This window comes from Equus quagga, chromosome 11 (genome assembly GCF_021613505.1).
Source record: "Equus quagga isolate Etosha38 chromosome 11, UCLA_HA_Equagga_1.0, whole genome shotgun sequence".
Lineage (NCBI taxonomy): Eukaryota > Metazoa > Chordata > Mammalia > Perissodactyla > Equidae > Equus > Equus quagga.
The window spans coordinates 79,247,271-79,264,096 of NC_060277.1; the positions used below are offsets into that span (position 1 = coordinate 79,247,271).

A 16,826-nucleotide genomic window follows, 5' to 3' on the forward strand; every position below is an offset into this window, starting at 1 on the left:
TCAAGGCAGAACCTATGAAATTAGATGGTTAGGGTCTAACTGAGGGATTAGCAAAGATGCCTTTTTTTTTTTTTTTTTTTTACCTAAGTAGCACTTAGAGATCTTTATCCAGATCAGTTGAGAGGATGGAGTGATTCTGGAACAAGCTTCATTTGTCTGATTTAGTCAAAGTTTTCTGGGTTTATTTTTTTGAGATTGGCCCTGAGCAGACATCTGTTGCCAATCTTCTTCTTCCTTTCCCCCCCCTCCTCCCTAAAGCTCCAGTACATGGTTGTATATCCTAGTTGTAGGTCATTCTGGTTCCTCTCTGTGGGACACCACCACACCATGGCCTGATGAGCAGTGCGTAGGTCTGCGCCCAGAGTCCAGACTGGCAAACCCCAGGCAGCCAAAGCGGAGCTCGCAAACTTAGCCACTCAGCCATGGGGCTGCCCCCCCAAAGTTTTCGTTGTAGAGAAAGGGCTGGTTTTCATCCAGTCCATAATACTCAAGTAGTATATGTATGCCATTTATTTATTTATACTTTTTATTATGGGAATTTTCAGACGTGTTCAAAATTAGAGCAACCAATTGAATAAAATAAGTAAAATGAACCCATTTACCATCACCAGTTTCAGTAATGATCAGTACATGCCAGTCTTGTTTTACTTGTTTTCTTCCCCTGCCCCATACCTATGTATAAGTAATTTAAGTGAGCAAGAAGTGATGGGTCTCTATTTGAATTAAAATTTTTTTTTTAAAGATTTTATTTTTCCTTTTTCTCCCAAAGCCCACCAGTACATAGTTGTATATTTTTAGTTGGTGGTGCTTCTAGTTGTGGCATGTGGGACGCCGCCTCAACGTGGCCTGACGAGGGGTGCCATGTCCACGCCCAGGACCCGAACCAGCAAAACCCTGGGCTGCCAAAGCAGAGCGCACGAACTTAACCACTCGGCTACGGTGCCAGCCCCTCTATTTGAATTTAATATGTAACATTATAGTAAGCTATAATGCTCTTAATAATTCTTAACCTATTTTTACTACAACAAATCAGAAGGTGAATCAGGGAGATTTTCACAAGTATTTCTGAGAAAACTTTTAGAGAACATTCAGGGTTACTTGGTAGATTTTTGAGAAACTATTTCAGGAATGCCTTTTGTTTTATTGTATCTTTATCACAGATTTTCCTAGAGCGGATGTCAGCATTAGATGTTAAATTGTTGAACCTACTGCTCTCTAAGGAGAAAACCTTTCTGCTTCTTGTCAGACCTCCTGGTAGCAGAACTTTCCCCTGGTGTCGTCCACGTACTGCTAGCAGGGTGCCCAGGGTCTACACTTTAAGGAGGCCTTCACACTCAGGTCCAACTCTGCCCGTGTGGGCCTGAGATGGGTGCCTCGCTTGCCTTACTCTTCTCCTGGCCTTGTTCTGTATACCCACATTCAAATCACTTGACCGCTTTATTCTTGTTTTAGTGAAGAACTGAAGAGCTTGGACTAAGAGGTAGCCAACACGCATACACACACGCCTGCTTTTGATCTTGACCCGTACCTTTCATCTCAGCTTTATGTCCCGCTTTTTATCAAAAAGTATTACAGCTGTCATTAGACCACTGATTTTCCTTTCCTCAGTTGGGTCAAATGCTGCTGATGGGAAATGGATGAGTGTTAAGTAACTTCCAAGGTCTACTGGTGGAATGTAAGGTTTAGTAGCTCAAACGTCTGAGAAGTTCCTAAGGTTTGTGATGACTTTGTGTCATTAGGAAAACGGGAAATTTAAGTGAATTTTATGCTGGGCACAGTGATAGATGCTTTCACTTAGTTCTCATATCTCCCAGTGAAGCGGAGGTTATTCCCTGTTAGAGATGAGGAAATGTACACTCAGGCTGAAGGATTATCCCAGAGTCATACAGCTTTTGGTAGTGTAGCCAGGATTCTAACCTGGTCCCGAGTCCCAGTACCCATTACTGGTCACTGCCTTCCTGGATGTGTGTATGCAGTAGTATTTAAATGTGTCTCTGCACATGCACACATTTAGAACTGTTTCATTTTCTCAAAATGGTGAAAATTTTGAACATAGGAAGGCCTTTAATTATCTGAGAACTGTTTTAATATGGAAATCTTCTCGATCCTCTTATTCTGATGATATGCTGGGAGTCCTGTTTTACTGCTTTTGAGGGGAAGTTTTTTTCCACTTTTTCAGAAGTTTTTCCACACGGTGGCAGCACTGCACCAGCAAATATTAAATCTTTTGCAAGAGAAAGTAATGCTTCCAGGTGGTTCTGCCTTAGTAGTTTTCTGGTAGCTTGCATCAGAGGGGCATCCAAGATGTGAAAGCACCAGAATGTCTGCAGAAATGACTTCGAAACCTGAGAGTAAAATGTTGATCAGGGTCTGATGGCTCTTGGGGTTATGTTGACCTCCAGGCTGGTTCCTGGGGGTAGGTTACCTTGCTGCAAGTAATAGAATTTTATTATATTTTCATTCCTTGTCTTTCTTAGGGGATCACACACCTCTCGTTTTCTGTAGTTGTTTTACCATTTATTCTTTAGTTAAAGATGGCTTACAATGAAATGCTATTTGAAAGAGAAAAGATAAACTTTGAAGTAAAAAATTCTCACTCTGTTACGTCCTAGGTAACCTCCCTGAGTCTCTTTCCTCTTTCGTAGAGTGAGGGCTACCATCGTAGAGAGTTGGGAGTATTAACTGAGCTGTTGCATAAAAAGCTCCTATTAAAGTGCCTGGCTTATGGGAGCTCATGAGATGATGGCTGCTGCTACTGTTATAAAGTAGATATTAGGCCAAGTTAACATTGTGGCTACAGTGTTAATTTAAAAGGTTCTGATTCCTCTGATATCCGTACAAATTCATAGAGTAAAATCGTTTGTGAGGGAACTAGAGCTGAACTTATTTTCAGATGTAGATTTTATTAGTCCATTATTTTAAAAGTAAACCTGTATTCAGAATGAGGAAACATTTTGGAGCTATAGGAAAATAGCTCCCATGATTTCTTTGCAAATGTTAGAATTGTAAAAGTTCTATCTCATTAAGTTGATATTTGCAAGAAAGATGCACTTTTGAGTGATAGTGACTATCGTCCAGCTTTTTGCCCACATATTAGGAATTTCCTCTCCTTCCTGTGGTTATTCTTTTTTCTCTCAGGCATTTGAGGTATTCCAACTTGAGTTAACATATTTACACTAGACTCTACTGCTCCAGAGACTCTCTTGACAGCCCGGCCGCATGTGCTTTGCTTTTTGTTTTTCTTCTCAGGAAGCGTGTGTGTTTTAACTGTGCTGGCCAGCATGGAGAAGCAGCATGGGGTTGTGGCAGTTCTGCTCAGCCAGGAGTGATTTTGCTCCCAGGGGACATTTGGGAGTGTCTGGGGACACTTTCAGTTGTCACAACTGATGGGAGGGTGCTACTTGAATCCAGTGGGTAGACTCCAAGGATACTTCAAACATCCTGCAGTGCACACGACAGCCCCCTGCAACAAAGAATTATCCATCCCCAAACCAGTAGTGCTAAGGTTTTGAACATTTGGATTATGGAAATAGCACATAGCCTTTAGGGCCAGAGTGGCTGCTGTTTTGAGTCCTGGCTTGGCTGCTTACTAGAAACGTGGCCTTGAACAAGTTATTTAAAATAGTCTTCAGTTTCCTCATCTGTAAAATGGAGGTACTCATGCCTATTTTACTGGATTATTTTGACCATGAAGGAATGATTTATTTAAAAATTTAAATAATGCCTCGCATACAGTAAATGCTTAATAAACTATAGCTATTCTTGAGCCACCCCTGGTGGTCTCATGTTTAAGATTCAGCACTGTCACTCATGAGGCCCAGGTTCGTTTCTGGGTCAGGGAACCACACCACCCATCTGTCAGTTGTCAAACTGTGGCAGCAGCATGTTGCTGTGATGCTGAGAGCTATGCCACCAGTGTTTCAAATACCATCAAGGGTCACCCATTTCAGCGAAGCTTCCAGACAAATACAAACTAGAAAGAAGGACCTGGCCACCTACTTCCGAAAAAATTGGTCATGTAAACTCTATGAATAGCAGCACAGTATTGTCTGATAGAGTGCTAGAAGGTGAGAGGATAGTGCAAAAAGATGGAGAAGGATTCAGCTCTGCTCTACACAGGGTCGCTAGGAGTTGGAATCTACTTGATGGCACTAATGACGACACATTCTTGAGGAACAGACCTACCATTATGCACTTCCTATTGTAAATTTTCTTTTTTTTTTCTTGGTAAGGAAGATTGGCCCTGAGGTAACATCTGTTGCCAATTTTCCTTTTTTATCTTGAGGAAGATTGTTCTTGAACTAACATCTGTGCCAGTCTTTCTCTGCTTTGTATGTGGGATACCACCGCAGCATGGCTTGGTGAGTGCTGCATAGGTCCACGCCTGGCATCCAAACCAGCAAACCCCGGGCAGCTGAAGTAGTGTCTGCAAACTTAAACACTATGCCGCTCGGTTGGCCCCTCTATTATTGTAATTTTTATTTAGGTCTTAGGAAATTTGCTTGTATTATGGTTGGTCATCAGTCTGAGATGATAAATATTGAAAAAGTCTAGATCACTCTCTAAATCACTTTGTAAATTCAACAAGGATTTTTGTCAGAATATAGTTGATGTCCTTGTGGGCTGTGTTAAATTGTTTATTAAAGATAGGCCTAGAATGCATAGAAAAACTTGACCTCACTTAATTTAGTACTTTAGTTATATAATTTCTGTTATCTCTAAATATATATTAGTAAGTAGGAGAGTTATAAATTAAAATATTATGTATAAGTGAAATTAGAAATACATATTATTGGGGCTGGCCTGGTGGCACAGCAGTTAAGTTCTCACCTTCTGCTTCTTGGTGGCCCAGGGTTCGCCGGTTTGGATCCTGGGTGCGGACATGGCACCCCTTGGCAAAAGCCATGCTGTAGTAGGCATCCCATGTATGGAGTAGAGGAGGATGGGCATGGATGTTAGCTCAGGGCCAGTCTTCCTCAGCAAAAAGAGAAGGATTGGCAGCAGATGTTAGCTCAGGGCTAATCTTCCAAAAAAAGAAAAGAAAAGAAAAGAAAGAAATGCGTATTACTTTTCATGCCGAAAGTGCACAAAGGAGCTCCAGAGCTGATAGAATTATAGGCTTGTGTGAAAGTGTCAGTGTGTGGCAGGCACTGGATGAGAGTAATGTAGGGGGTGATAAGTTTAGTCTGTGTCTGAGTTCCCCAAGTGAGGAATGTTATATTTGGTACTGAAAGAGGAGTCGCTCTTAATTTCTGTGGGGCTGGAGTGTTGAGTAAGTGGAATCATTGGAGGCTGCTTTAATATAAGGCCCATGGCCTAACTCTTGAATTTCCCACTGGTTGATCTGAGTGCTTTTATCTCTGCGTACAGAGGAAGCAAGAGATTTTTGTTTTCCTTTATAATAAGCTTTGTGGAAATCTTTTTCTGTGTATTCTCAATTAAAAAAAAATCAGTTTTTATTTTATCAATTATTATGAAGTTAGGTTTGTTTTTCAAAAATAAACTCACTTAGGGAGGGGATAATTTTAGGTTTACAGATAAATGGCAAAGGCAGTACAGAAAGTTTCCATATACCCTTCACTCAGTTTCACTTAATGTTAACATCTTACATAACCATGGTACATTTGTCAAAACTGAGAAATTAGCATTGGTATGTTACTATTAACTAACATACAGACTTTATTCAAATTTCACCTGTTGCAACACAAATGTCCCTTTTTATTCCAGGATTCAATAGCATTTAATCACTTCCTTTTATAAAGAGTTGACTCACTCTGTGTGAAAGTATCTCAAAAACAGAAAAGTGCTTTGTATGTGAAATGGTATTTTTGTTTTCCAGTACTATTGCTAGTGGTTAAAACTCAGGCGCTGGAAACACACAGACTTGGGTTTTTACCCTAGTTTTGCCATTTCTTAGCTGTGTGATCTCCTTAAACTTCTTAGTGTCCTCACCTATAAAATGGAGATTACAATTAGTGCTTCTGTCACAGGATTGTTGTGAACATTAAAGGTACAGGGTTTGCGAAGCGCTTAATACTGAACCTGGTATAGAGTAAGCCCTTAATAATAACAATTGTATTCTGTAATTGTGTGGTCATTGTGGGGCTGGATATTAATGATTATTGAAGGGTTAATCTTTCAATGGCAAATTTATTTTTAAAAGATATTTAATTCTTTTGTATATGTTATTTAAAGCCAGACATTGTTTTTTAGGATAATTCTGAGGGCAGCTTACCCATAAATGAAGCTGTCTGTTTACAATATTATTTACCATACCATTGCAAAATTACTTTTAAAAGGTAATTGTTCAAGGATATACCTTTAAAGCAGTTTTCATCAGCAACTTCCTGAAAGCTGGATCTGTTGTCCATAGTAATTTAGTAGTGTACCAGAAGATCATGGCTCATTCATTTCTAAGTGTCCCCTTTATAGGATGATCTCAAGGCTCTAATTTAGCAAGAGATTACTCTCAAAAGGAGATAGTAAGTGGTATGATGATAAATTTTTTGTTTTGTTCATGTTGTAGCATGCGTTAGTGTAATTTTGTGGTCTATGGGCCAACTAACTCTGATTCTTAGGAGTACCTTTCATCTGTGTGTAGATAGTTATTGATAGTGTTTTGGCTTTGAGAATATTTGCATTTTGTCAGACCACATCTTAAACCACTTAAATAATGAATTTTATTGAGTCTTATTTGTAAATCTTACTTGTTAACCATGTATTCAGACTTTTTTGCTATAATGAGATGTGTTGACTCAACTAGGTAGATATGTTAACTCAACTTCCTCATTCCAGGAAAGATGGGGAAACGTACAGAACATTATAGAATGTATTATAGTTGGTGTATTATCACTTGGTATTCTGGGCAGTGTCTTGGATTTAAAGTGAGAGCTCCAAGTTTTACTTGTTTAAGGGGGAAAAATTAATTGATGCCACATAGTCGCTGTGTCCTTAAGAAGATGACGATGACTGAAACATGCTTAGAAGAAATAGATGTCGCCCTGTGTTTTAATGTGTCATTTGATGCAACTCCATAAAGGAGAAAGCCACATTCCAAACTGTTGCCGGTTTTTAGGAGGATAAAAATATGCAAACCACCTGTATATTTCATCATAGTAGTTTTGGTCAGTTATTCTACTGCTTTCACTTGATTGAAGTCTTCAGGGGCACCAGCTGAAAGGATTGTAAATTGAACAGGAAAACTGAAACATAAATCTGTTCAGAGTGTATAACCTTGAAGGTCATTGCTGGAAATAAAAGTCTTCTAAATAGTAATTTAGTTAATAGGAGGGAGTCATTTTTGTGGAAAGTGATCTCTTTCTTGGGTTCTGAGGCTATGAAAATGAGTGAAATTAGAGTGCAGGATGAAAATCATTCAAAGGATAGGGAACTGTGAGAGATTTCTCATAATGGAGCTTCTGTTTGTAATACTCCACCCCTGGTATATATCTCGATTTCCTCCTAGAGTTCTTTTTTACAGGATCCTTTTTATTCTAACCATACCTACTACTCCAGCTTGCTCCCTTTTTTAAAAAGATAAGGTCAAATTTATGTCCCCAGAATTCCTTCATGTAAGATAGGAGTAGCTTATAAATCAGATTTTATAGCTGAATAGTATATCTTGTCTCTTTAAGTGCTGCCAGGATTTAATTTTCTCTCAAACATAGAAGTGGAATACATTTTCTCGTTGTATAAATCTGCTTGTCCCTTTGCCTGGAAATAATGTTTTGATTATATTATCCTTCCCCGACTCTGATTTTTCTTTCCCTTTCCCCCGGTTGATGTTCACAGCTCTTGGAGCTTCTGTAAATGCTGGAGGCAGAGTGGTTGTTACTCAGACATGGAATCAGACGGACCTTGATTCGTATTTAAGCACTCTCCCTTTCTGGCTGTGCTGACTAAGCAAGTCACTGAATTTCTCTAACCCTAGTTATAAATTCATTTTTAAAGCCTGCTTCCTTATTTGTGATAGGTGAATTTTGATAGCAACTGCCTCAGAGTTGCTGTGAGGATTAATAGCACATAGTAAGTGTTCAATAAATTTTAGCTATTATTGTCTTATCTTTTTGTGCAACTTTATTAGGTATAGTATAAAGTAAGTCAAAGCACAAATTGTTTTCCTTAAAAAAATTCAGCAAACTCACTCTAGTATTGAGTGTGATTTTATATGTGTATCTATATACATATGCTTTTGTATGCATGTATGTATATGTTTGTATTTAATATCTGTATCTATAAAGTATACATGTTACATTAGGTCTCTGGTGGGTGGGGGGGAGTAGGAGGAGGAATATTTGGTTGTAGGCTCTCAAAGAACAGAACTTACCATAATTGGGAAGCAAAAGAAATGAAAAAAACCTTTTTCGATGCTATGGATATGTTCCTTTGTAGCCTAGATGCCAACTTTTTGCAAATCAATTAATGTACTGAGAAAACTCACTTAAGAAACGCTGTTTGTAAATCCATTTTTAAAGCAAAACTTCCTTTAGAAACCGTTTTCTTTCTCGGGAACTCTGATTTTTCTGAGATGACAATTAAAAGGCCATTGTTCCCTTGGTAGCAGTGTTTCCTAAGAGCAATACTAATTTTCTAGGGGTTAATCTTAGTTCAAATTCAAAGTGACCATTCCAGTGATATAGACACAATCTTTGTTTTAATACCCGGGTAAATCAAGGCAGTTACTGCAAGGGTCAGATTTGTTCTTTTGTGGTATTGAATTATTGTTTGGAGAAGGCTCTCTGGGAAGAGGAGGTAAATCTTAAGGGTCAATATTTTTTTTTAAGTTTATTTTTAAACTTAGTATATGTCCTATGTACACAATACCAAGTTCCAAAGAAACTGTAAATGTTGAGAAGTGAGTCGTCCCATATGCCCTAGCCACCCAGCTGCTGTCTTGAAGTCGGTGTTTTTCTTTGTCTACTTTAGGCTCAGTGTGACTAGCTTGTTTTAATTGTCCATTAAAGAGGGAGGGGAGGATGACTTACTGACCAGGAACACTCTAAGCAGTCCTTTGTGGGCCCAGCTCAGTATGTTTCTGAAAACGTAACAGTCTGAATGTGATGGTTAGGGAGAGGAAAGTGGAAAGGTAAAATAGAGGGAACTGCAAGGAGTTTTAGAGGAATAGCAGAATGTTGTTGTTGGGGGATGCATCTCCTCTGTGTCATTGGCTCGGTGGCTGTTTGGCAATGATCTCTTTTCTCAGCACAGGCTTTTCCAACCATAATCCTGTAATCTCATCTCTCTGGATCTTTTAATTAGACTTACTTTTCCCTATCTCCTTTCTTGTTTTAATGTGTTAATAAGTGGAAATTGCATATTTTATCACCTGAACATATACTTCATTAGCTGCTTATACCCTTCATTTAATTTCCAATTGCCTAAGATAATAATAGGAATTCTAATTGTTCATTCTGTTCAGCATCCTTCTGCTCTTTCCTCCCCATTGCTTTTTTTAATTCCCCCTGATTTTCTCCTTTCTTCTGCATTTCCTATTAACACACCTTATATTTAACTTTTTTTAACATTAAAAGAATTTGGCAGAAATGATAAATTGTGGTAAGATGTTTATTTTGGACAGCTGGTAACCAAGACTGGGTATGTGTTGGCAGCAATAGATGAAAACGGGCATTTAGTCTTCCAGTATGACATTTCGATCCTTTATACTGTGATTGGCTCTATCAAGTATACTTGATAGAGATACAAGTAAGTGAACTATCTTTTCCCTGCCTGTAAAGCACTGAGGTGATGAAGAGGATTATTACTTCATTGTGCCTTTGATTTTTCACTAAATTCCATGCTTGGTGGTGGAGTTAACAAACAAAATTTGTCAGAAAAGAACCTCATACGTGCTCCCATGCAGTAGGTAGACTAGATAATGCTTCCTGATTTGCCTTAATAAAATATTATATTCATAATCATACTTACCAAGTGAGCCTTTGATTTTTCATCTGGGAATTTTTGTTCTGATCACTAAATTATAGCTGAAGATGATTCCATTTGTGGCATTATTATTTGCATAATAATGAATATTGTCATAAGTGTGTTATTTGATTAAAAATCATGTTCTCTAGACGTTTATCTTCTAGGTAAAATCACATGCTGGGATAATCTGCAGACTACCCAGATAATGTGGATGTTAGAATCAATAGCTAAAAAAAAAATTCAGTAGCTGAATTATGGTTTTTCTTTTGTCAGCAAAGGATAATTATACGACTCTTAGTTTCTCAAGCTTTTAGCAAGGGACTTTAGTAAGAACTAACAATGAGTTGATATTTTTGAGAATTCAATATACGTAATTACTGAAGCTGCTATCTTCTATCACATCTTGTTTATACTTACAGATTATTTGTATTCAACCTCACCTTGCTAATCTTTAGTAATCACTGGGAGCCTCACTGCAAAATATGGTTTTAAATTCACTTGTACAGGGCTGTAGTATAATTTTTGTTTGTGTTTTGTTTATTTTTGGGTGTTTTTGCAATTTTTAAATTAAACATTCACTGGTTGAAGATTAGTTATATTAGGAATAATCTGTAATTTTGACCGAGTGTTCACTTTTTTCCCCACAACTAATATGGATTCCCAGATCTGTAAGTCAGGATACAAGTGTACTTTCTTATATTCAGTAGCAATTTTTCATTTACCCTACTATCTTAAGGATATATTTGAGATAACATATTTGATTGATTCTAAGATCCCGTTGATTATAAGATGCGTTATTATTTTCTGTATTACCTGGAAAGAAAAATACTTCCTGTTAAACTGACGTCCCATTGATTATAAAATGCATCCCAATTTCAGAGACGTTAATGTGAAAACCTGTGCAACTTAGTCTTGATGAATTATGGTAATATTACCACCTTAAATTTGCATAAGGCTTTGTAGAAAGCTCTTATACATATGTCGTCTGATTTGATCCTCACACCAAAACTAATCTTTGAGGTGGGTTTAATTATCCACAGTTTTCAGATAAGAAAACTGGATTTCACAGAGGTTATATGCTCTCCCTACGTCCTATAGTAGTGAACTAGGGGTCCAGGCTCATGTTTTCTTACTCTAAGACTTCTGATGTGATTTATGGTAACACCTCCCCACCCCCCCATACATGCACACCCATACCCCTATAGAATTATTTGGCCTAGATTTTTCTCTTCATTGCCTAAAGTGCATGTTTCATATTTAAAGTTTGTTGCTTTTATAGCTGTTTATATGTCTTGATTCTACTGATAGTTTTGAGTACTATTAAAATTGTTAATGTTTTAATAGTAAATCATTTGTGACTCTCTGCTAGTAGATGAATTGTTTTAATTCTGGGCTACCTGACCACTAGGAAGCTACGTATGTCATCATTAGTAGTTTAATATGTATTTTGAAAGCAATTTATCTGTTTTTAGCTGACTAGGTAAAATGTTCAGGAATGATTAAGAGTTGAGATCTATGAAGTGATCCAGAGAGGTTAAGTATTTATGTATATTTCTACTCTTCTCGGTAAATCAGGGTCATATCTGCTTCTTTCCCAGGTGGTGGCTAATGCTGTAGCAGCGTTATCTGAAATCAGCGAATCTCACCCAAACAGCAACTTACTCGATCTGAACCCACAGAACATTAATAAATTGCTGACAGCCCTAAATGAGTGTACCGAATGGGGCCAGATTTTCATCTTGGACTGCCTATCTAATTACAACCCTAAAGATGACCGGGAAGCTCAGAGGTCAGTCTCTTTTCCTCTATGGTATATGGGAGTCTTGCCTGCTTATCATTAAGTTCTAGTGTCTGTAATGGAATGAAAGTCTGTTATGTTGAGGAAGATCGGTGGCTTCTGGGATAGATGTTGCTATCCCCATGGTATTTTCTCACTGAATTTACAGACATTTTAGGTAGTGGAGTAAACCATGCAAAAATAGCTCTTCCTAAGAGATACGTGTTTGTCATTTCTTGTTTCAAGAATACGATTATCCTCTCTTAAAATCTCCCTCTTCATGGTCTCACATCTCCTTTACAGCAGTTCCTCGCCATTTGGCAAACAAAAGTTTTTTGATGTCTATCACTGTAGTGACAAACTTTCATTATATTAGCTACATGGTAAGTGGCTTGATACTAGTTATTGAGCTGAATTATACCTATAATTCAGTATTAGAGAAAGTGTGTTGGAGCCAGCAAAGTATTTGATGTCTTCCATTAGATACAGAAATCATGTCAGTCTGAATTTGAAGATTTTTGGAAGGCACACCTGGATTATTCTGCCCACTCTTTACCGTGTTAGTATTGCAAATTTTATTTGACTATCAGAAATTGGCTACTAAATTTCATATATACATACATACATTTTAGTTAACAGAGTTGGAATTATCACCAGTTTTTATTGAGCATTTTGTATATATAGGCACTGTACTAGGCAAAGTACTTCTGAAGAAATGTTGGCTCTTCATTAAAGTTGACATGTTTTAATTATGGTAGATAAGAACCCTCCTTGCCTGGCGAAGCTCAAGCTGCTATAATGTAAGTGCTCTTCACTTATCTGGGAAATTGTTCCCTCTGGAACAAGCTCACCCTGATAATTTCTTTCCATCGTTGAAAGTACAGATATCTTCTGGAAAGAACTTTATGTAGAATTTTATTTTCTCTTGGTTGTTGACATCTCACGCTTATTCATTCATTCCCTCAGCAAATACTTATTGAGCCCATGCTGTATGCCCAGCATTGTTCTAGGCCCTGAGGATATAGCACTGGACAGCCAAAAATCATAGCCCTCATGGAACACTCGTTCTGAGAGATGGGGCAAAGTGTGGATAATATGTTTATATAATACAGTATATAATATGTCAGATGGTGATAAGTGCTAACAAGAAAGATAAAGTAGGGAAGAGATCTAAGAAATGCTGGGCATTTGGGGATGAAGAATAATATTTTATTAAATGATCAGGGAAGGCCTCGCTGAGAAGGTGGCATTTGTATAAAGACCTGTAGGTGGTCAAGGAGTTAGCCAAGTTAGAGATAGGAGGAAGGGAGAGAAACACCGCTTACTTATCTTGTATCCTTAACTGAATATAGTCAGCCACTCATGTTGCCTAAGAGCTATCAAAATTAGGTTAATTTCTGAACCCTCAGCATATAATTAAATATTCAAGAGTTCGTAAAGCATTTAAGTGTAGGTGGCAGGGGCTAGGAGAAGAGGAAGAGGATGGGAGAATATTGCAGTGGTGTTGCGATGTTAAAAAACAAACAAAAGCCCTTTCAGAGATTCCTTTATTATCCTGAAGGCAAGGGGTTGGGTAGTTTTTCCTGTCAACCCACCTCCTCCTGCATTTTACAATGAAACCTTCAGCCCCAGTTGGTTGATATCTCTCACTCTGAAATAACTCTCAGAATGCTTAATTTGGCTTCTTATAGGTTGAGGAGAAATGGGCTGTGAGGCAGGGAGCCCTAACTAATATGGGGAGAGACAGAGAGGACTATAAAACAGGAAGGTAAATGGCGTGAGCTTCAAGTGTTTTGGATATTGGCTAGTTTCCTTCCGGTTTGAACATCCCTTATTGCTGGATCCCTAAATTCTTCTGATGTCCTTGCTCTGCCTGTAGTTTGCTGGGAATGAGGCTTCTGCAGTTTTGGATCCCAATTTTACCTACGCATGGAGCTTTGACTTTTCTAACTGATTTTCTAATTTCTTGATACTTGGGCCATGGGATTCTGACGCATTACCTTATCTCGTAGATTGAACAAAGAAATTGTAATTCAGGATGTTAATTTTCCTTTTTTGCCCTCAGCATCTGTGAACGGGTAACTCCCCGGCTATCTCATGCCAACTCAGCAGTGGTGCTTTCAGCGGTAAAAGTCCTAATGAAATTTCTAGAGTTGTTACCCAAGGACTCTGACTACTACAATATGCTGCTGAAGAAATTGGCCCCTCCGCTTGTCACTTTGCTGTCTGGGGAGCCAGAGGTGCAGTACGTTGCCCTGAGGAACATCAACCTAATTGTTCAGAAAAGGTTGGGAAAAAATGAGTTGGTGATTAAAGTGTTTGTAATTTTGAATTAAGCTTAATAATATCAATATTGAAGAGGCCAGTGTTAAGCTTTTTTTAAAGTATGGAAATGAAAATGTATGGCAGAGCAGCTTGTCCAGGGTCAGGAGGCTAACAGTTGATTTCGGAGTGTTCTTGTGATAAATGCCTGATGTTGCTGTACAATTTAGTTTATTTTCTGAAGGGCCTCTTAATAGTATTCTAGCTAATGCCTGCTTAATATGGTTCAGGCCTTAGTTTAGAGCCAGATTGTTGTTCTAGAAGTTCTTCTTGGCAATATGTACCCTGACCCTTAAAAAGGATAAAAATAGTCTGCCAAATGGAACTGGTTAGAGGGATGTCGAGGAAGTTTGTGAGATTAGATATTTAATACCGGCTCAGAAGGATATATCAATATGTGCCTCACCTTCCTCATCTTGTGTTTTTGTGTACCGCAGGCCTGAAATCTTGAAGCAGGAAATCAAAGTCTTCTTTGTGAAATACAATGATCCCATCTATGTTAAACTAGAGAAGTTGGACATCATGATTCGTTTGGCATCCCAAGCCAACATTGCTCAGGTCAGACTCATAGCAGACTCAAGTTTATAATGACATAGTTTTTTTGTTTTTTTTTTTAAGGAAGATTAGCCCTGAGCTAACATCAGCCACCAATCCTCCTCTTTTTGCCGAGGAAGATTGGCCCGGAGCTAACATCTTTGCCCATCTTCCTCTACTTTATATGTGGGATGCCTGCCACAGCATGGCTTGCCAAGCAGTGCATAGGTCCACACCCGAAATCCGAACTTGCAAGGCCTGGGCACCTGAAGCGGAACATGTCAACTTAACCGCTGAGCCACCAGGCTGGCCTCTATAAAGACTTAGATCTTCAAGGCTGGCCTTGAGAAAAAGCTCGGCCATAAAATTGCTGTTTGAGACCCCTTAATGATTGTCTGCTTCCTGGATTTTTAACAGGTTCTGGCAGAACTGAAGGAGTATGCCACAGAGGTGGATGTTGACTTTGTTCGCAAAGCTGTGCGGGCCATTGGACGGTGTGCCATCAAGGTGGAGGCAAGTGTCTGATGGTAGTTGTGATCACGTTATGGGATTCTGAGTGTTCTCTTCACTCCTTTCTTTTAAATACATTTTTAAAGTTTATGGAAATAATAAAGCACATAGTTAAAATATTAAAGAATTTTTAATGAAAAGCAACTGTCTGTGGTCCCTCTCTTCTCAAAGGGAATCATTTTTAACTGTTTCTAGTTTTAGTTATTTTGATTACTTCCACATCTCTAAATAATATGTTTATGCTATTATTTATTGATATACCAATTACAGACATTGTCTGTTACTTTCTGCTATGAGATAAGCAGCTTACTTCATATACCCCACCATTCCTACTTCTGCCTTCCTATTCTCCAGTATAGTTATATCATGAGGTTTTTTGTGCCTATATTGATTATCTTTGTAAATTGAGATAATACACCTTTATTTCTTTTTCTATCAACTATAGGCTTGCAAAACTTACTGTGCCCGTTATGACTGTAGATAGGTAGAGCCAATACAACTGTACAGAAAATATAAGTGACTGTATTTTCTTTCTTATAGAGACTTTTGTTTTTTCTGGAGTTTCTGTAATGGCCTTTCTTTTTTTTCTTGCATCGTGTGTCTTCATTGCACCCTTATCTTCTTCCAGCTTTTCAAGCTTAATATCAAATCATAAACCGTTTTTTCTCCTAGACCCTTCTCTCTTTCAGTCCTCTGTCCTCTCGCTTGTTGCAATCTGGCTGATTGCTTTCTTGGCCTCTGTGCCTCCATCATTCCATACAGCCTTTCTTTATCGCTCTTGTTTTTGGTACCTATTTTTTATAGCATTCCTTTTTTTCATGATTGCAAGAGCTCCTTGAATCTCTGGGATATGAATTACCATTTTTTGTTTTGTTTCTATAGTTTGAATTTAATTATCTGGAGTATTGTATGATGATGGTTGCATGCCTATGTATAATTTTTTAATTGTGGTATATACATGCATATAGTAAATTGCTGCTCGCTTTTTAAGAATGACATAACGGAAGAGTTGATCAGGACTTATGTACACTTAGGCAGGGCTGTGACCAGAAGGTTTCTGCTTTAGGGCGGGGAGCTGATCTTTACATGGAAGTCCTCTTAAAGAGCTTCTGTGTGTTCCTTGAGGCCAGATTGGTTTCTAGCTTGCTCGCAGCCTTCTAGTAGGTCTGATGGGCTACAACTTAAGTTGCCCTGCTTCATCAGTCACCAGTCCTCCATTTGTTTTTCCTCATTCAGAAACTGGTTGAAATTAATAATGGCCTCTGTTCACTATGATGATGTGAATTCAGAGCTCCATATTTGTTCTTGCTACTTGACTATATGCAATTCTGCTTAGAGTCAGAAGGTTGGACCATATGATTTCTCAAGGATACTAAAATAGTTTGTAGAGTATGACCAATACTTTATGGCAACAGAAGGAAATGGATGCTGTGTCAGAGAAGCATGTATGAAAGCCAAGTTCCTAACTGGCTTTCCTTGTTTTTTTTATTCAAGTCAGTGCTGCGTCATGTAGTTAACACTGATAAATCATTTAGTAGACTAGTTGTTACAGCAAGAAGTTAATTAATCCTGATTTTTATTCCTGGTTCTGCTAGCTCAGTTGCTTCCGATATTTAATACACTTCTGTTGCTCCATTTGAGAAATGAGAAAGTCTGTTTATTGGATCTTGATACGTTACCTCTTTTTTTATAAATTGTACTTCACATACTTACCTTTTTTATTTTTCTTATTGAGATAGAGCCACCTACTTACTACTAATGT

The 16,826-nt window shown here is 38.2% G+C and overlaps 1 protein-coding gene across 3 annotated transcripts in view; it reads left to right on the forward strand.

The window, feature by feature from the left end:
* Positions 1–16,826, forward strand: part of AP2B1 (adaptor related protein complex 2 subunit beta 1) — a 110,295-nt gene that overhangs the window by 19,838 nt on the left and 73,631 nt on the right. For all 3 annotated transcript variants that reach the window (XM_046675102.1, XM_046675103.1, XM_046675104.1), the window contains 4 exons: positions 11,520–11,710; positions 13,764–13,985; positions 14,458–14,578; positions 14,972–15,067. In XM_046675102.1, coding sequence (XP_046531058.1) covers positions 11,520–11,710; positions 13,764–13,985; positions 14,458–14,578; positions 14,972–15,067 — 630 coding nt within the window. The remainder of the gene's footprint in view (positions 1–11,519; positions 11,711–13,763; positions 13,986–14,457; positions 14,579–14,971; positions 15,068–16,826) is intronic.